This window comes from Hyperoodon ampullatus (assembly GCF_949752795.1).
Source record: "Hyperoodon ampullatus genome assembly, chromosome: 4".
Lineage (NCBI taxonomy): Eukaryota > Metazoa > Chordata > Mammalia > Artiodactyla > Ziphiidae > Hyperoodon > Hyperoodon ampullatus.
This window is the reverse complement of record NC_136917.1, coordinates 17,882,859-17,902,798: the sequence shown is the minus strand read 5'-3', so window position 1 is coordinate 17,902,798 and position 19,940 is coordinate 17,882,859. Positions and strand designations below refer to the sequence as shown.

At 38.2% G+C, this 19,940-nt stretch overlaps 1 protein-coding gene across 1 annotated transcript; it reads right to left on the bottom strand.

The window, feature by feature from the left end:
• On the bottom strand, positions 1 to 19,680 carry LOC307051072 (uncharacterized protein C5orf47; the record flags this gene model as incomplete). The annotated part of the gene is made up of 4 exons (XM_079701421.1): positions 1 to 65; positions 4,543 to 4,642; positions 6,412 to 6,497; positions 19,083 to 19,680. The coding sequence occupies 4 exons, from the start codon at positions 19,678 to 19,680 to the stop codon at positions 1 to 3; spliced, it is 849 nt and encodes a 282-aa protein (XP_079557547.1).
• Positions 19,681 to 19,940: the final 260 nt, after the last annotated feature.

Here is a 19,940-nt window from a genome sequence, read left to right as displayed (position 1 = left end):
TTAAAGTTCCATCTTTAAATTCTTCATAATCTTCTTTGGTAAACAGATCCAAAAATAGGTTAACCCTAAATAAAAGATGACAAAATTGAATCTTGTTAATACAAAATGTCATAATCAGTAGTCACTGAAAAATTTTAACATTTCTAAAACTGCAAAGCAACAGTTAGCCACTCCCTGCATTTACTGTTTTGATTTTCTTTCTCTAGTTGACCATAAAAAGCTTCTGATGGACTCAATATGTAACTCAAATTTTCTTCTCCACTCCAACTCCTGCCAATACCCTTGGTGACTTCAACAGCCCCAATTACAAGAACTGTGCCACAAAAAAGACTATATCACAGGCCTTTATCTCCAGGCCTCTCACAAGCACTCACAAGCAAAGTCACTCACAAGCAAAGTCACAAGCACTCACAAGCACTCACAAGCAAAGTCACTTCAGCCACTCACAAGCAAAGTCATTGCTTGGATGGTCACTGTCATCACTTGGAACTTCTACTTTACTTCTAAGTGCTGGAACTCCTAAAATGTTCCCAGCTGATATACATATACTTACTTCTATACCCCTACTTTTTTGTACCCCTATACTCTCACTGAACAAGGTCACTGTCCTCCTTTAAACTGTTGATCCCTTGATCTCCCACAAGCTTCATTTGTATCCCCCCGAACTGACAATCATTTCTCTCAGTACTCCTAATTAAACCCCTAGAATCCCTCTTCGAGGGACTGAGACTTCCTCTTCATCCTAGACGTTACCTGACATTCTGTTCTCAGTCCTCTCCTCTCCCTCCATCCCCGCATTGAGGTTTCATCTGCACCTACTGCTAGAACTACATATGATCTTTATGCAGTATAGATATCACACTGGATCTGATATGACACTTCCAATTGCTTACAATTTTCACCTGAATACCTATCGTCTAAAATTGTACGTGCCAAAATAAAACTCAGTAGCTTCACAAAACCAGTTCTTTCTCTTGACTTCCTTATTTCTTATCTGCTCGTTCTCAAACCTTAGTATCATCTCTCATACTGCCCTACATCTAGTCATTTGTATCCTCTCCACTCTCATTAAGTGCATTTCACTTTTCCCTTGGACTGCTGTTACAATCCCTAGATTTTCTTGTTCACCTCTTATCTTGCCTCTATTCCAAACCTTTTTATAAAATGACACTGGATTCTTTCTAAAATGCAGATCTGATCAACCTACTGCTTTAAAATGTTCTATACTGATGATATACAAGATATTTGTGTAATTTCTAATTATCCTTCCATAAAATACTTATTAATTACAAAACAAAAAATAGTAACTATATATAGTGGAGAAATGGACATCTTAACCAATAGATCAAAGTTAACATCCTCAATAAGGGATAAATGAAAATCACATGACTCCAGATGTGATGTTCTGAGAAGGAAGTAACATTACTTATATAATGTTCCAGCCAAAAATGCAAAATATGAATCAAATCATGGGAGGTATCAGCAAGTCCAGAGGGACAGTCTGAAAAATAATTGGCCTGCATTCTTCAAAAATGTCAATGTCATAAAAGACAAAGAAAGGTTGAAGAACTGTTACAGATTAAAGAAGACTAAAGAGACATGACAATTAAATGTGATACATGACACTGGACCAGACCAGCTATCAGGAAAAAAATCCCATTAAAGACATTATTGGCACAAGAAAAAACTGGAATATAGACTATAGATTACATAAAAGTTTTATACCAGTGTTAAATTTCCTGAATTTGATAACTGTAGTGTAGTTATAAAAAAGATATCCTGGTTCTTAGGATATACACACTAAAGTATGAAGGGGCAATTCTTGATACACATAACACACAGAGAAAGAGAGAGAGGGAGTAGGATAATGATAAAGCAAAGTGGCAAGATGTAAAAATCGGTGAACACAGAACATCTGTGTTCTGTGTTCTGTGGGTATTCTGGAGGTCTTTGTATTCTTGTGATTTTTATGTACATTTGAAATCATCTGGAATAAAGGGTTAAGAAAATGTTCCATGTTTTTTCATTGCCTACTGAACTGAGTACATATCCTTGGCCAAGTATCCATGTGAGACCATTTGAAACACATTCTCAGTACTTTGTATACCTTTCTTCACTATGACTACCTTAAACAAGCTTTAATCAAGCTGTATATTCCTAAACATTTTCTGTGACTCCATGAATTTTCTCATGTCCATGTCTTAAAGTATACTCCCTTCCCCCACATTCCCACTTATAAAAGTCTAATTTCTCTTTTCCAAAGCCCATCTTACTTACCTTTTCTACTACTTTCCAAACCCCACCAAACTGGGTGTAACCTATTCCTAAGAATTGAATGAGCCCAGATGATTAGTAAATCAGGGCACAATAGAAAAAAAAAAAGTGGGGGGGAAGACATGCTCAGTTTAAACCATGTGGCATTTAAAAGTAACTGTAGAACAGCCTAAAGAAATTCAGAGGCACATGACCAGAGGTCAGAAGTAGGATAGAGATTTACGGGTCATATACCCAGAAAGAGTAACTGAAGTTATAAAATGGGTGAGTTATCTCAGAATAAATATGTAAAGAGACAGCAGGACCAACAATTACTCCTAGGGAAGCATTTGTTATTAGATGGTAGCAAAAGGGACAAATAAAAAATACATAGAAAATATGGTCAGAAAGGTAGAAAGAGAACCATGACATAGTCTTCAGGATAATACGAAGAAAAATTTGAACAAGTAGTAGTAAAACAATATTAAATGTGACAGCATGTTCAAAAAGAAAAGAGAACTAAGCAGAGATATGAAAAAGAAAAAACATAAAACTTGGACCATAGAGAGAGTAGTTTCAATAGCATTGTGAATATGAGGCCCAAATGAAGCTTATTAAATTTCAACAAATATTTAATGAGTGCTTTCTATGTGTCAAACACTGGGTTTAAGGAAGGAAACAGGCTAGAATTAGCAATGGGTATACATTAAAGGTTGGAGATGGCAGGATGTAAAGGGGAAGGAAAAAGTCTATACCTTTTGTTATCTAAGTGGATTCTTACCAGAAGATGACAAGAAGATTCATCTTGTGTAATTTGAATCTAGGAACAACATAAAATATAAGGAAAATTCAAGTTGGTCTCTGGCATTGGCTTTCCCATTAATAAATATATAATAAGGAACAAGAATTATAATACATTTTTAAAATATAATTATTAGTTTCTATAATCAGGTTAAAAATTGTAATAAAAATAATGAATTACAAGGATACCTTTCATTTATAAGAGGCTATTTCTGGAAAACACAGCATATTATTTTAAATTGTTAAATAATCCTTACACGATCACTTGATATTTAATAGAAGGCCTATTGCTGAGGCACAAAAGAACCCGACAAGTTCAAGGTAATGGCCAGAGCAAAATTAGATGTGATCTAGTACGTTTATTAGAGTAATTGGATCTGGATTAAAACTCAGAACAATGTCCAGGGTTTTTGCACATTTCTCTGCCTGTTCAAACATCTTTGTCACCTAAGAAACCACTGACAACTTTTTTCCTCTTAAATGCCCTCTGCTTCATTCTTCTTCTTAATTGGATAAGAAAAATAAAACAGAGTACCACTAATGTGAACATTAGTTCATGTATCATTGTTGCAAACAATTTATGCTATTATGGATGCAATATTACAATAACAGTAATGAGTTTCCAGTGTTACACTGCTTACAAAATGGCATTGTTTTAATTATCTTACGAAAATATTCTTCACAAAATCAAATTCTGCAGATTTACTGTCAAAATAAAAGTTGTCCTTGAGTTACTGCACTAAAAACGTATAGAAGCATTCGGCATGGTAATATATGTATTAGGACATGCATGTAAAGGAAATAAAATGCCTTATGATTTAGCAATTCATGTACATAAATTTTATCCAACTTAATTGTTTGAGAATCCAGAACTTCCAATTACTTTTAATAAACATACTAGATTACATCTAATTTTGCTCTGGCCACAATATCAACTCACTGATGCAGCTTAAAACATGGTTTAATTTATGAATTGTTTTCCAGGAATGAAATAATGACATCAAGGCCATAACTCAAGGGCAGATTTTGCTAAACACATTAAATTGGACTGCAGCATCATGAAAAGGAAGTGACTGTGTGAAGCAACACAGAATTTATACTTCTATAATACAATTAAAATGTTTTTCTTCATCAATATGGATGAGTTTTGTAATCTGTATTAAAAATTTGGCATTTTAAAAAAAAGTTGGAATTAAAATTCAAATTTAATAGACAAGCATGTTCCCTTGGCTCAGTCAGTTCCAGTCAACATTCACCTTCTGCACTCTTCCACTCACACATACACCTGTGGTCTACTCTACACTTAATGCTTTACAATGCTTTGACTTTTCATTACAATGAACAGTGATAATATGGTAGCCTTTTTTCTATACCTCTATACATTGAATGTGACATTTAGGAAAACTACTGGTCTAATGTAATCCAAAGGTAACTAAACTATTAGAGAAGCCAGTTCTCTTTAATACAGTGAAAATTGTGTTAACTTACTTTCACTACATAATTGTTGGCATTTCAGCCTAAGTCTGTATTTTTCATTTTCTTCAAGCATTTTAGAAATGACTTTGGATACTTCATTCCATACTGAAACCTTAAAAAGGTAAGCACAGTTAAGGAACACTGGGCAGAGAATCTGGACTACATCGTGATGTAGGCAATTGGGAGTGAGCCAACTGTGTCGCATGCCAGTTTGATATTATCATTATAAAGCAATATTATACTTAGAGATCTAAAAATTAAACATGATTGTTTTCCCATATTCAGTGAATTCTCTGATATCTTTTTCCAACTTTCTAGCATTTCCTCTCTGCAGTATTTAAATTAACTGTTCTGGTCGAAGGCAATGTCTTTCAAAGGCAATATCTAGTAAGTCCTATGGTTTCAACATACTCAATTTTGTTTCAAAAGGTAGTAAAAATAGTGAATTTCTACTCCTATGTCTATGTCTAAACCACTGGACAATGATATGATTTTTAATGTATTTTATTCTAGTTAATAATTAAACATTTTTCCTAGGACATACCAAAGCAAACTTACTAGAGAACATGAATATACTAGAATAGGAAGAATGGAGACTAGAGAAGCAAACAGATAGATCTAGGCTCAAATTCTGGTTTCACCACTTAACCAGTTGCTTGACATTGGGCAAGTGTTTTAATCTCATCTAGGAATAACTTCAAATACTGGATGATTAGAGTTAATGAAAAATATAGGTAAAGCACTTACCCCAGTGTCTGGCACATAGTAGTTACAGGTAAATATTGGCTATTGCCCAAGAGGAATTGGTTCTTAGAAGAAAAATTTCTTAGTATAGTGGGAAGATTAAATGCTCACTCAAAATACACTTGCTGCAAGGATTAGTCACTTTGAATGCTATTTTATACTATACATGTATTAGAAATCAAACAAACTCAAAGCTCAGAGATAATATAATTTTATGTGTCATTATCAACTAACAATTTCTTTAAACTGAAGTGTAAAATATATAATGGTAAACAAAGATTAGTAGAGTAACTGATCTTGAATATGTTTAATTAATTTTATTTATTTATTTATTTTCGGCTGAGTTGGGTCTTCATTGCTGCGCACAGGCTTTCTCTAATTGCCGCGAGTGGGGGCTACTCTTTGTTGCGGTGCGCAGGCTTCTCACTGCGGTGGCTTCTCTTGTTGCAGAGCACGGGCTCTAGGCACACGGGTTTCAGTAGCTGTGGCTCGCAGGCTCTAGAGCGCAGGCTCAGTAGTTGTGGTGCACGGGCTTAGTTGCTCCGCGGCATGTGGGATCTTCCCGGACCGGGGCTGGAACCCGTGTCCCCTGAATTGCAGGCGGATTCTTAGCCACTGAGCCACCAGGGAAGTCCCTTGAATATCTTTAAAACACTCAAAGTTACCATGACATTTGGACAGCCAGACATGAAAATGGTTCAGCATAAAGGTTCATGCTTGTCAGCTTTCCTGCTAGAAACCTGTACACCCCTTGCCTTTAAAAGAGCAATATGACACCAATATAGATACCTTTTTCTTTTCTGTGAAATCCATGATTTCCTTATGTAATACTATCTGAGTTTGTTATATTCTATGGAACATATATTTTCATGCTTTGAGAAAGCTCACAGTCAGCTACATTTTGATTAAAATGTGTTTTATATCTTCAAACACTGGAAGGACTATTCTTTATGGTTAATAAATATTTCCAAACCCAGTTTCATTACTGCTAAATTAATTCTATTTTCTCATCTCAGTAAATTAAATTTTTCAAAAGATGGCACTATTTTTAATGTCTTGAGTATCTTCACACGTTTGTATTTAGACAGGTTAATCTAAAATTCAAAATGTCATTCATTCCCCTTTACAATAATATACCTTTTTCTTTTTCTTCATTATTTTGGAAGCTTCATTCAAAGGTATGGGGAAGCCAAACTTTTTAGCTAAATTCTTCTGGGTTAAACCTAATTTAGAAAAAAAAAAAGAGAGTCACAAGGTAAAATATCAAGGTCAGCACAGACTTTAAAGGATTCACTATCCTGAGAATTGACAATTATAAATGTCTCTTGAGCTCTCTTTGGGGTTTTTACACTTGTTGGTATATTTCAGATCACTAGATAATACCAGTTTACCAATTAGCTAATACTATATTGGAAAAAAATAAAACAAGGAAACTAAGGATAAACTACCTTGGGGGTGCCTAGGAGATCTCCTTCCTTTACTGATTTGAAAGGTGAGCCCCCAAAAGAGCAACAGAGTAAATAAATACCAAAAACCACATCTTGCCCCAGGCTATCTCTATAGTCTTTCTTCTCTGTTCAACTCCAGGTACACATTATGCTTCCAATTGCACAGGAGACCATGTGGTTCCTCAAATACATCTTGTTCTTTACCCCTCCCAGTCTTTGCACACGCTGTTCTATTGGGCTAGACCACTGTGTGCATGCATGCCTGTACACACACATATAGACATACACACCTGCCAGGCAAATGTCTACCTGCTCTTCAAGACTCAGCCCACACATCACCTCCTCTCTACAGCCTTCCCTCAAACACCCACAGCCCCGCAAACAGCGGGGTAGACAGCACTGGTTCCAGGAACAGGTTCCAGGGACACTTTGTTCACAGCACTCAGCACACTTTTATAGCATGTGTTTATACTGTTTCCTCCACTAGGCTGTGACCTCCTGGAGGGGAAGTGTCACTGTGTGCCTTATTCATCTTCCTATCTCTGCTACCAGACACAGAGTAGGTACTAATAAAGGTTTGTCAGAGTGATAAGCTTCCTGACTCTACTCACTAAATCATGCTGCCTTCCCAAATATTAACTGTGAGAAGAAAACCTAAGGGATTGTGTGTCCAAAGACAAACCCGTACAACAATGAGCATGTGTTCCCTGAAAGCCTTTATATTTGTTCTCCTTTTGTCTGTAACACTCCATACGTACCCCAACCATTCCCCACCTCATTCCTGCCCTACCACCACTCTATACCTGGCTTTCTTCTACTCCTCCAATACTTAGCTTTCCAGGGGTGGAAGGCCTTCTCTGATTTCACAAAGCACCCTATGCTCAGTTATCACAGGACTTATCACATTGTTTACTTGAGGAGTATGTTCTATTATTCATTAGAGATCCAGTACTGTATAAATTAGATACACAATAAATATGCTCTTTGTTGAGTGAAATAGAGTATGTTCTAAAATGGTATGTCCCTATTTAAAGTGATGAAGGGGAAAAACCTACAACCAAGATCACTCTACTCAGCAAGGATCTCATTCAGATTTGACAGAGAAATTAAAACCTTTAAAGACAAGCAAAAGCTAAGAGAATTCAGCACCACCAAACCAGCTTTACAACAAATGCTAAAGGAACTTCTCTAGGCAAGAAACACAAGAGAAGGAAAAGACCTACAATAACAAACCCAAAACAATTAAGAAAATGGTAATAGGAACATACATATCTATAACTACCTTAAATGTAAATGGATTAAACGCTCCCACCAAAAGACATAGACTGGCTGAATGGATACAAAAACAAGACCGATATATATGCTGTCTACAAGAGACCACTTCAGACCTAGGGACACATACAGACTAAAAGTGAGGGGATGGAAAAAGATATTCCATGCAAATGGAAATCACAAGAAAACTGGAGTAGCAATTCTCATATCAGACAAAATAGACTTTAAAACAAAGACTATTACAAGAGACAAAGAAGGACACTACATAATGATCAAGGAATCAATCCAAGAAGAAGATATAACATTGTAAATATTTAAGCACCCAACATAGGAGCACCTCAATACATAAGGCAAATACTAACAGCCATAAAACGGGAAATCGACAGTAACACAATAATAGTAGGGGAGTTTAACACCCCACTTTCACCAATGGAGAGATCATCCAAAATGAAAATAAATAAGGAAACACAAGCTTTAAATGATACATTAAACAAGATGGACTTAATTGATATTTGTAGGACATTCCATTCAAAAACAACAGAATACACTTTCTTCTCAAGTGCTCATGGAACATTCTCCAGGATAGATTGTATCTTGGGTCACAAATCAAGCCTTGGTAAATTTAAGAAAATTGAAATCGTATCAAATATCTTTCCCAACCACAACGCTACGAGACTGGATATCAATTACAGGAAAAAACCTGTAAAAAATACAAACATATGGAGGCTAAATCATACACTACTTAATAACCAAGAGATCACTGAAGAAATCAAAGAGGAAATCAAAAAATACCTAGAAACAAATGTCAATGAAAACACGACAACCCAAAACATATGGGATGCAGCAAAAGCAGTTCTAAGAGGGAAGTTTATAGCAATACAATCCTACCTCAAGAAACAAGAAAAATCTCAAATAAAACACTAAAGCTTACACCTAAAGCAATTAGAGAAAGAAGAACAAAATAACCCCAAAGTTAGCAGAAGGAAAGAAATCATAAAGATCACATCAGAAATAAATGAAAAAGAAACGAAGGAAACGATAGCAAAGATCAATAAAACTAAAAGCTGGTTCTTTGCGAAGATAAACAAAATTGATAAACCATTAGCCAGACTCATCAAGAAAAAAAGGGAGAAGACTCAAATCAGTAGAATTAGAAATGAAAAAGGAGAAGTAACAACTGACACTGCAGAAATACAAAGGATCATGAGAAATTACTACAAGCAACTATATGCCAATAAAATGGACAACCTGGAAGAAATGGACAAATTCTTAGAAATGCACAACATTCTGAGACTGAACCAGGAAGAAATAGAAAATATGAACAGACCAATCACAAGCACTGAAATTGAAACTGTGATTAAAAATCTTCCAACAAAGAAAAGCCAAGGACCACATGGCTTCACAGGCAAATTCTATCAAACATTTAGAGAAGAGCTAATATCTATCCTTCTCAAACTCTTCCAAAATATAGCAGAGGGAAGAACACTCCGCAACTCATTCTACGAGGCTACCATCACCCTGATACCAAAACCACACAAAGATGTCACAAAGAAAGAAAACTACAGGCCAATTATCACTGATGAACATAGATGCAAAAATCCTCCACAAAACACTAGCGAACAGAATCCAACAGCACATTAAAAGGATCATACACCATGATCAAGTGGGGTTTATCCCAGGAATGCAAGGAGTCTTCAATATACACAAATCAATCAATGTGATACACCATATTGACAAACTGAAGGAGAAAAACCATATGATCATCTCAATAGATGCAGAGAAAGCTTTCGACAAAATTCAACACCCATTTATGATAAAAACCCTGCAGAAAGTAGGCATAGAGGGAACTTTCCTCAACATAATAAAGGCCATATATGACAAACCCACAGCCAACATTGTCCTCAATGGTGAAAAACTGAAACCATTTCCACTAAGATCAGGAACAAGACAAGGTTTCCCACTCTCACCACTCTTATTCAACCTAGTTTTGGAAGTTTTAGCCACAGCAATCAGAGAAGAAAAGGAAATAAAAGGAATCCAAATTGGAAAAGAAGAAGTAAAGCTGTCACTGTTTGCAGATGACATGATACTATACATAGAGAATCCTAAAGATGCTACCAGAAAACTACTAGAGCTAATCAATGAATTTGGTAAAGTAGCAGGATACAAAATTAATGCACAGAAATCTCTGGCATTCCTGTACGCTAATGATGAAAAATCTGAAAATGAAATCAAGAAAACACTCCTATTTACCATTGCAACAAAAAGAATAAAATATCTAGGAATAAACCTACCTAAGGAGACAAAAGACCTGTATGCAGAAAATTATAAGACACTGATGAAAGAAATTAAAGATGATACAAATAGATGGAGAGATATACCATGCTCCTGGATTGGAAGAATCAATATTGTGAAAATTACTCTACTACCCAAAGCAACCTACAGATTCAATGCAATCCCTATCAAACTACCACTGGCATTTTTCACAGAACTAGAACAAAAAATTTCAAAATTTGTTTGGAAAAATAAAAGACCCCGAATAGCCAAAGCAATCTTGAGAACGAAAAACGGAGCTGGAGGAATCAGGCTCCCTGACTTCAGACTATACTACAAAGCTACAGTAATCAAGACAGTGTGGTACTGGCACAAAAACAGAAAGATAGATCAATGGATCAGGATAGAAAGCCCAGAGATAAACCCACGCACATATGGTCAACTTATCTTTGATAAAGGAGGCAGGAATGTACAGTGGAGAAAGGACAGCCTCTTCAATAAGTGGTGCTGGAAAAACTGGACAGGGACATGTAAAAGTATGAGATTAGATCATTCCCTAACACCATACACAAAAATAAGCTCAAAATGGATTAAAGACCTAAATGTAAGGCCAGACACTATCAAACTCTTAGAGGAAAACATAGGCAGAACACTCTATGACATAAATCACAGCAAGATCCTTTTTGACCCACCTCCTAGAGAAATGGAAATAAAGACAAAAATAAACACATGGGACCTAATGAAACTTAAAAGCTTTTGCACAGCAAAGGAAACCATAAACAAGACCAAAAGACAACCCTCAGAATGGGAGAAAATATTTGCAAATGAAGCAACTGACAAAGGATTAATCTCCAAAATTTACAAGCAGCTCATGCAGCTCAATATCAAAAAAACAAACAACCCAATCCAAAAATGGGCAGAAGACCTAAATAGACATTTCTCCAAAGAAGATATACAGATTACCAACAAACACATGAAAGACTGCTCAACATCATTAATCATTAGAGAAATGCAAATCAAAACTACAATGACATATCATCTCACACCAGTCAGAATGGCCATCATCAAAAAACCTACAAACAATAAATGCTGGAAAGGGTGTGGAGAAAAGGGAACCCTCTTGTACTGTTGGTGGGAATGTAAATTGATACAGCCACTCTGGAGAACAGTATGGAGATTCCTTAAAAAACTAAAAATAGAACTACCATATGACCCAGCAATCCCACTACTGGACATATACCCTGAGAAAACCATAATTCAAAAAGAGTCATGTACCAAAATGTTCATTGTAGCACTATTTACAATAGCCAGGACATGGAAGCAGTCTAAGTGTCCATCGACAGAAGAATGGATAAAGAAGATGTGGCACATATATACATTGGAATATTACTCAGTCGTAAAAAGGAATGAAATTGAGTTATTTGTAGTGAGGTGGATGGACCTAGAGTCTGTCATACAGAGTGAAGTAAGTCAGAAAGAGAAAAACAAATACCATATGCTAACACATATATATGGAATCTAAAAAACAAAAACAAAAAAAGGTCATGAAGAACCTAGGGGCAAGACAGGAATAAAGATGCAGACCTACTAGAGAATGGACCTGAGGATACAGGGAGGAGGAAGGGTAAGCTGGGACAAAGTGAGAGAGTGGCATGGACATATATACACTACCAAACGTAAAATAGCTAGCTAGTGGGAAGCAGTCGCATAGTACAGGGAGATCAGCTCAGTGCTTTGTGACCACCTACAGGGGTGGGAGAGGGAGGGTGTGAGGGAGGGAGATACAAGAGGGAAGAGATGTGGGGATATGTGTATATGTATAACTGATTCACTTTGTTATAAAGCAGAAACTAACACACGATTGTAAAGGAATTATACTCCAATAAAGATGTCAAAAAAATAAATTTAAAAAAAATAAATAAAATGGCATGTCCCAGTTTGTGAGAAACATGCCACTGATTCTGAGTGGGGCACAGACATAGCACTAAAGAATATTAACTCACATGGTAAGAAACTCATTCCCTTTCTAATTCTTTTTCAATCTTCTGATTACAGCTAGGAGAAAGTCTGAGTTTGGAACTAGTATGTCATTACGACTTTTCTGAGACTTGCTAATCTCTCTTTATGACTGCAGCAACCTCCAGCAGACAACCTATTTGGCTAGAATTTAATAATATTGTTTTACCTTTATTAGATTGTTTTTAATTAATTTCTATTTGTGGAAAATGATACATGTTTTCCACTGTGGTAATGATGTAAAGTGTTCTAAAAAGAAAATTAGTTGGGAGGAAAAAAATGCATTTATTTAAATACATTAAGTAAATGATAGTGCAGATGATGTACAGATATAACATAAGAAAATAACTTAAGTTTGGGAAACTCTGCTCTCCATATACCCATATGTATCCTTCCCTCTAAGTACCTACAACCTTTGGAATACTATACCAGCATCACATCCAAATGTTTTCTGTTTGTTAGTCTTACATAACCTAGACATATACTCCTTGAGGTCAAGATAGGAGCCATCACGTCTATCTGTATTAGTTGGGAATATAAAATATGTCAAGGAGTATAGCAGATGGGAAAAAGAAAAAAGGCAAAATTTTTTCTTCCACTTATTTTGTGTACTTTACTGAGGCTATGGCTCCACTGTATACCATAGATTTTTGTCCCAGCTTATGCTTCAAATCTGCCTCTCCTCCTCTTTCCACACACTCTGACCCAGTCAAAATATACTTCTCCTTCTTCCCAAATCATTATCCATCCCTGATTGATATTCAGTGCTTCACTAACATGTTTTTCCTACCTGTAATCCCCTCCTATCTCAGAAATATGTGTAAATCTCATGGAGCTACTTCCACCACCATGAAGCCTTCCTTGATTTCTTCATCCCCAAATTATTCACCACCTCCAAAGCATTTATTTGTACCTCCACAACAGCATTCAACATCCTCTACTATATATAAATTATGGGTATGTCTCTCAAGTTCTGTGAGAACAGGGAATCAGCTTGACTTATTAGTCTTGTTTGAAACATTAGAAGAGTTACCTGACTTGGCTGCCCCTGGATTTCTAAACTATAAGACATCTCACAAACGGCTTAAAAGCTTATCTTCCAGAAGTGTCTGTATCTCTGATAACTTGACTCCACCATTCAAAAATCTGCAGTGACTAAAATTAGAGTCACCAAGGCATTTCACAATGTGGTCCAAAACTAATTTTTCATTCAATAAATATTTAGTGTATGCACTATGCGCTAGACACTGGGCTGATCACCTCCTCTTCCCTTAAGCCATTTCTGCTGAGTGTGCCAACATATAGTGGGCACCTACTCTATACCAAACACTGTGCTAGGCATTCTGCATGCATTACTTCATTTAATCTTCACAGTAATTCATTAAAGTAGGAACTATTATCCCCATTTTACAGAAAGGGAAACTGAACATCAGAACAGTTAACTAACTTGGCCAATATTACACTGCTAGTAAATGAGAAAGCCAAGATTATGACTTTCTGACTTAAAAGCCAATGCTCTTGATAATATCCACTGTCCCACTAGCAATTTCTCCATTCATTACCTTGATTTCTTCCTTCTATGACTCCCTTTTCCTGAACTACCAAAGCCCTTCTACGTTGTCTCTTTTACAGCACTGATGTCTACCAGCTTATATTTCCATTATTCAAATTATTCATTTATAAGTCCCTTGAGAATAAAATATTTGTCTGATCTATCTGTGTCACTAGCACCTGACTTAGTGCCTACAGTATGGTAGATGTTAAATAAATGTTACTGAATGGGTAAATAATTCACATTTGTTTCCAACAGAGAGCCAGACAAAACTATGCAATGAATGTCCACTTAATGTTAATACTAAATACATCCAAGAATGAGTAAAATCATTAAGCACTTAGTGATTTTACGCATTTTACTTAATGAGTAAAATCATTAAGCACTTAAGCACTTTCTGGCTTGATTGAAATATAAGTCTTCCTCAGGACCTCCTTCCCTTGACTCTGTTCTTGGTTTCACAAGCACAGCAGAGTGGTCACCAAAGTTAATGGCTCCATCATCCACCCAGCTGCCCAGCACAGAAACTTCAGACTTGGCCTCAACCCATCCTTCTCCCTCTTCCAGCCAGTCATCAATCCTGTCCATTCTGCCTCCACTGCCACTGTCTTAGTTCAGGCCTTCTATCTTTCCACTTTATTACTGCCTCAAAACTGGTTTCTGGCTTCCAATCTCTCCCAATCCCACTCCCTCCCCCTTATCCTCCCTCCAGCTCTGATCATGTCACCCCTGCCACAAAGGAATGGCAAAAAATCCCAAAATTTCAGGACCAAACTTCAAAACAAACTGCATTATTGTTTCCCAGAAGAGAAGCCAACTAGAGGAAAGCCATTCTCAATCAGCACAAACCAGTTACAAGAGCACAAAGCTGGTTTCACTATCTCAGCTCTTTGCCATCCTGTTATTTCTACCTGACTTATGTGGGGATCTCCAACACTAATTCATGTATCCTTTCCCTTCCCCCATGAGCTTCTTCATCTGTTTTTCAATGTTCTTCATTTCCAATCCACTATCTTAGTGCTGGACTATTATTTGTCTCTTTGATCTGTTGGTGCTAATGCAATACCAGATCCATTTTATTCTTTCCTCACTTCCTGCTCTCCCCGCTTTAAAGGTGAAGAGCTCACCAACAACACCATACTCTCTCCAATTCCTAGAGTAAATCTTTTATCTGTTTTTATTATTCAAAGGAGGGGGAAACCTAGTGCTAAAGTGTCTTATACTACCCCTAAAATTTTTTAATCACCAGCACAGGGGCCAAAAATGACAAAAAACCTGAGTGCCTTTTAGCAATGGAAACTTTGGAGGAGCATGAAGTCTAAAATAGTGCCCCTGATGAAGGATCTCTGAAAAGCTTATTCTCAGGAGTCAATCAAGTTACACAGAGTACAGTTTTATACTTCCAAATTATCAAAGTAAGTTTAAGTAAGTTAAATTATCAAAGTAAAATTAAGTAAGTTCTGAAAGGATACCAAAAAATATATTTATATATTTTTCAACTTGAGCTTCAGTCTTGCCTGCCTCCAATGCAATCTCCCCTATACAGCATGAACGAAGTAAATCTGACCCTATTACTTCTCTTGCTCAAAACCTTTCAAGGCAGAACTTCTGGGTAGCTCTAGACTATGTGATGGGGTCGGGGGAGAGGCAGGGTATAGTAATCAACTTCCCAAAATTTCTTCCCAAACAACTTTACATTACAAAAATTCTACACAAAACCACACCCTCAGCATTACTTGAAGACAGAGAATGCTGAAAATGCAAAATAAATGTAAGTAAAATGAGAAAAGTCATTACATCGTGGCACTATGATCCCATTTGCTCCAACCTCACCCTAAGCAGGGCTTTGTGGCCAGCAAGGAGGAGAAAGGAGGGACTCTAGAAAAGGTGGCTGCAGGAGAGCTGGAGCAACCAACAGCAAGATGAAATCCACCCTAACTCTGAAAATACTAGAAGATAGCCAGGCAGATCACAGCACAGACTACAGGAAAGAATTTCAGTGTGCGATTTAAAGGGCCAGACACCGGGAATAAAGACACAGACCTACTTGAGAATGGACTTGAGGATATGGGGAGGGGGAAGGGTAAGCTGTGACAAAGCGAAAGAGAGGCATGGACATATATACACTACCAAACGTAAGGTAGATAGATAGTGGGAAGCAGCCGCAGAGCACAGGGAGATCAGCTCGGTGCTTTGTGACTGCCTGGAGGGGTGGGATGGGGAGGGTGGGAGGGAGGGAGATGCATGAGGGAAGGGATGTGGAAACAGATGTATATGTGTGACTGATTCACTTTGTTATAAAGCAGAAACTAATAAAAAATAAATAAATAAATAACACTTAGAAAAAAAAAATAAAGGGCCAGACACCAAAAACGTGCACTTTAATGAGACTGATTTGGTTAAAGGGGCAAGCATGATTTAAAGGGATAAAAACAACTTAAAGGGACAGTCTTCCAATCTCTTGGCTTATGGAGGAGAAAAAGAACCAAAAGGAAAGCTCATAAATTAGGTCACAAAGAAAACATCAGTAACATGCATAAAGTGGAGACATTACAAACAACACTCTGATCACATGCAATAAAACTAGAGTTTACTAGGAAAAAAAAAAAAGAAAAAGTCCTGGAAATTTTTGAAAAATTAAATCTATTAAGCAACTCTAGGGTGAAAGTGATAATACAAACTGAAATTACAAAAAAATATATTTTTAAATAGTGACAATAAATCCACTATATATTAGAATCAATGGGATTTAAAGTAGTGGTTAGAAGAAAACTCATTGCACTAAACACTTTTACCAACAAAAAGGAAGAAAAAAATTAAATTTCTTGCTCAAAATAAAAGCACAGAAAGAACAAAGTAAACCAAAAGAAAGTACACATAAGGAAATAATGAAGTTTTATCTTTATTATTTACCTTTATTATTGAGGAAGAGACTAGAAAAATAAAATACCTAATTAACAAATCAAAATCCTGTGTTTTTAAAAAAAACTAACAAAACACTGGTGAACTTGATCAAGGACAAGGAAGAAAGCACATACATCAAAAAAAATGAAAAGGGGGAAATAACCATTGAAACACAAGGAATTTTTAAAAATCATAAGACACTATTTTGCAGACCTCTATGCAAATAAATTTGGAAACCTAGATGAAATGGATAATTTCCTAGGAAAATACAGATTACCAAAATTGACCCATTAGAGTTGGAAAGTGTAAAGAGACCAATTTCCATAGAAGATACAGAAAAAGTTATTAAGGAATTATCCCACAAAAAGCACTAGACCTAGATGATTTCACAGAAGAATTCTACCAAATCTTCAAATACCAGATCGTCTCAATGTTCTATAAATTATTCCAGAGCACTGAAAAGGAAGGAAAAGTTCCTAATTCCTTTTATGAACTAAGTATAACCTGATACCTAAACCAGATGAAGAAGTACAAAGAAAGAAAAACTACCCTGTCTCAAATTCCAATGCAAAAATCCTAAACAAATTATTAGCAAAGAGAGTCAAACACTATATTAAGAAAAAAGTACATCATAACCAAGTGGGATTTATTTCAGGAATGCAAAGTTGGTTCAATCTTAGGAAATCCATTTGTATCATACACCATGTTAATAAATCTAAGGAAAAAATATTATCTCCATAGATTTAGGAAAGCCTTTGACAAAATTCAACACCCATTCTTAGTAAAAACATTGAATAAAATTAAAATTGAAGAATACATTTTTTTTTTTTTTTTTTTTTTTTTTTTTTGCGGTACACGGGCCTCTCACTGTTGTGGCCTCTCCCGTTGCGGAGCACAGGCTCCGGACGCACAGGCTCAGCGGCCATGGCTCACGGGCCCAGCCGCTCCGCGGCATGTGGGATCTTCTCGGACCAGGGCACGAACCCGTGTCCCCTGCATCGGCAGGCGGACTCTCAACCACTGCGCCACCAGGGAAGCCTGAAGAATACATTTTAATGTTTTAAACATACAACCCCTTAGTCTTAAAGCCAATACCTTATTTAATGGGGAAATACTAGAGGGATTTCCCCTAAGGTCAGGAACAAGGCAAGAATGCTCACTATCTCCACTATTATTCAACATTCTATTCATGGTATTAGCCAGTGCAATCAGACAAAAAAAAAAAAAAAATCAATTGCAGGCATAAAAATGGGTTAAAAAGAAATAAAATTATCTCTATTTACAAATAATATGATAGTATACCTGGAAAATCATGAGCACTAATGACAAAACTAACTCAAATAATAAATGAATTCAGTGAAGTACTAGGATCAAAAATTAACGTACAAAAATCAATAGGCTAAGTGAAAGAAGCCAGTCACAAAAGTGCCTATATTGTGTGATTCCATTTATATGAAATAGGCAGAATAGGCAAATAGGCAATCCAGAAATTTGCAAATTTGGTATTTTCCAAATTTGTCTATTGTCCAGAATAGGCAAATCTATGGAGACAGAAAGTAGTTTAGTGCTTGCTTAGGGCTGGGGTTGGGGGCAGTGAGGGGGCACGGTGAGTGACTAGTCGCTAATGGGTACAGGGTTTGTTTGAGGGGGTAATAAAAATGTTCTAAATTGATTTTGATGATGGTTGCACAACACTGTAAAAAAACATTGAATTGCCCGTTTTTAAGGTAAACTGAGCAGATTGTAAATTACGTCTCAATAAACTTTTTTTTTTTTTTTTTAAGCACAGGTAGAGGGATGGGTCCTCAAAAAGAGGTAGGACCTTTCCAGGTGATGGAAATGTTCTAGACCCTAACTGTGGTGGTGTATAACTTTGTCAAATCTCCTGAAAGTTGTTGGGTTTGTTTGTTTGTTTAATCAAGAGGCTTTATATACACAAACAATGAACATCTGGAGGACATTACGGAAGAGGAAACCCCATTTACAACAGCAGAGAAGATCAAATACCTAGGAATAAATTTAACAAGATACATGAAAAACCGATAGAAGGAAAAAATTTAAATATAAAACATTCCTGAAAGACACAAAAGTAGAGTGAAAATGGAAAGACATCCTCTCCTCTCTTTTCAAAGAGGAAGTGACATCATTAAAGATGTCGGTTCTCCTCAGGCTAACTTATAAATTCAATGAGTCCTGAAAGGAATATGGACACACACGCCAAGGCCCCCATCATTCTGAGGGACTTCAGTGGCTCCGTCCAAGAGCCTCCCCTCTCGGATTCGGATCTCGGGCTGAACTCAAATGACCTTCACTTGCACTTCAGCGCCCTCTCGGGGCAACACCGAAGCGCAGGTCGGGCTTGTCTCTCAGCCCCCGGACGGACAAGAGGGCCGCCCACTGCCCGCGGCCAGGCGGGTGCTGGGCACGGCGGCCTCTGAGCGACACTACGAGCCCCGAGCGGCCCACCGGGAGGGAGGGTGGCCGGAAGCTGACAGGGAGGCCGCGAGCTGAGAAGCCGGCCTCCCTGAGACTCGGACCCCAGGCAGGACGGCTGCCGAGGAGGCCGGAAAGGCGGGCTGACCAGCCGGCACCCTCCACAGGTCGGGGGCCCCCTCCCGAGTCCCCGCCCGCCCGGCCCTTCGCGCCACCTGCATGTGCCTCCTGCCGAGGCCGGCTCCGCGAGCTCGACGCCCGCGCCGGAGAGGAGGCCGCGGGGGCCCTGGGCGGGGAGCCGGGGCACAGCTCCCCGCCGCCCGCGGCCCCCGGCACAGCCGCCCGCGGCTCCTCCCGGCTGCGGCCGGCCCCGAGCCCGGGCCTACACAGACCCTGAGCCCAGCGGCCGCCCAGCTGAAGGACGGCGCCGCACCGGTGCGAGCCGAAGCTAGTCACGTAGACGAAGCGTGCCCGGCCCCGTCCCTGCTCCCGGCCCGCCGCCGCCATCGCTGCCTTCTTCGCGCAACCGCTACGCAGTGCCCGCAGCGGCCAGCCCAGGGTCACTGGGGGCGGACGACGCGCGGAGGAGGGGCCGACCTGGGGGCCAGACCACTGTGTGTGTGAAGGGGGGGCGGGTAGAGCTGAGGGGCTGGACCACTGTGCACTGTGTAGGGGGTGAGGGGCGAGCTGTGGAGCAGGACCCTGGGGGCGTGGGGGGGCGGCATGTGGGTTGGGGAGAGATGAGAGATGAGGGATGAGGGAACAAG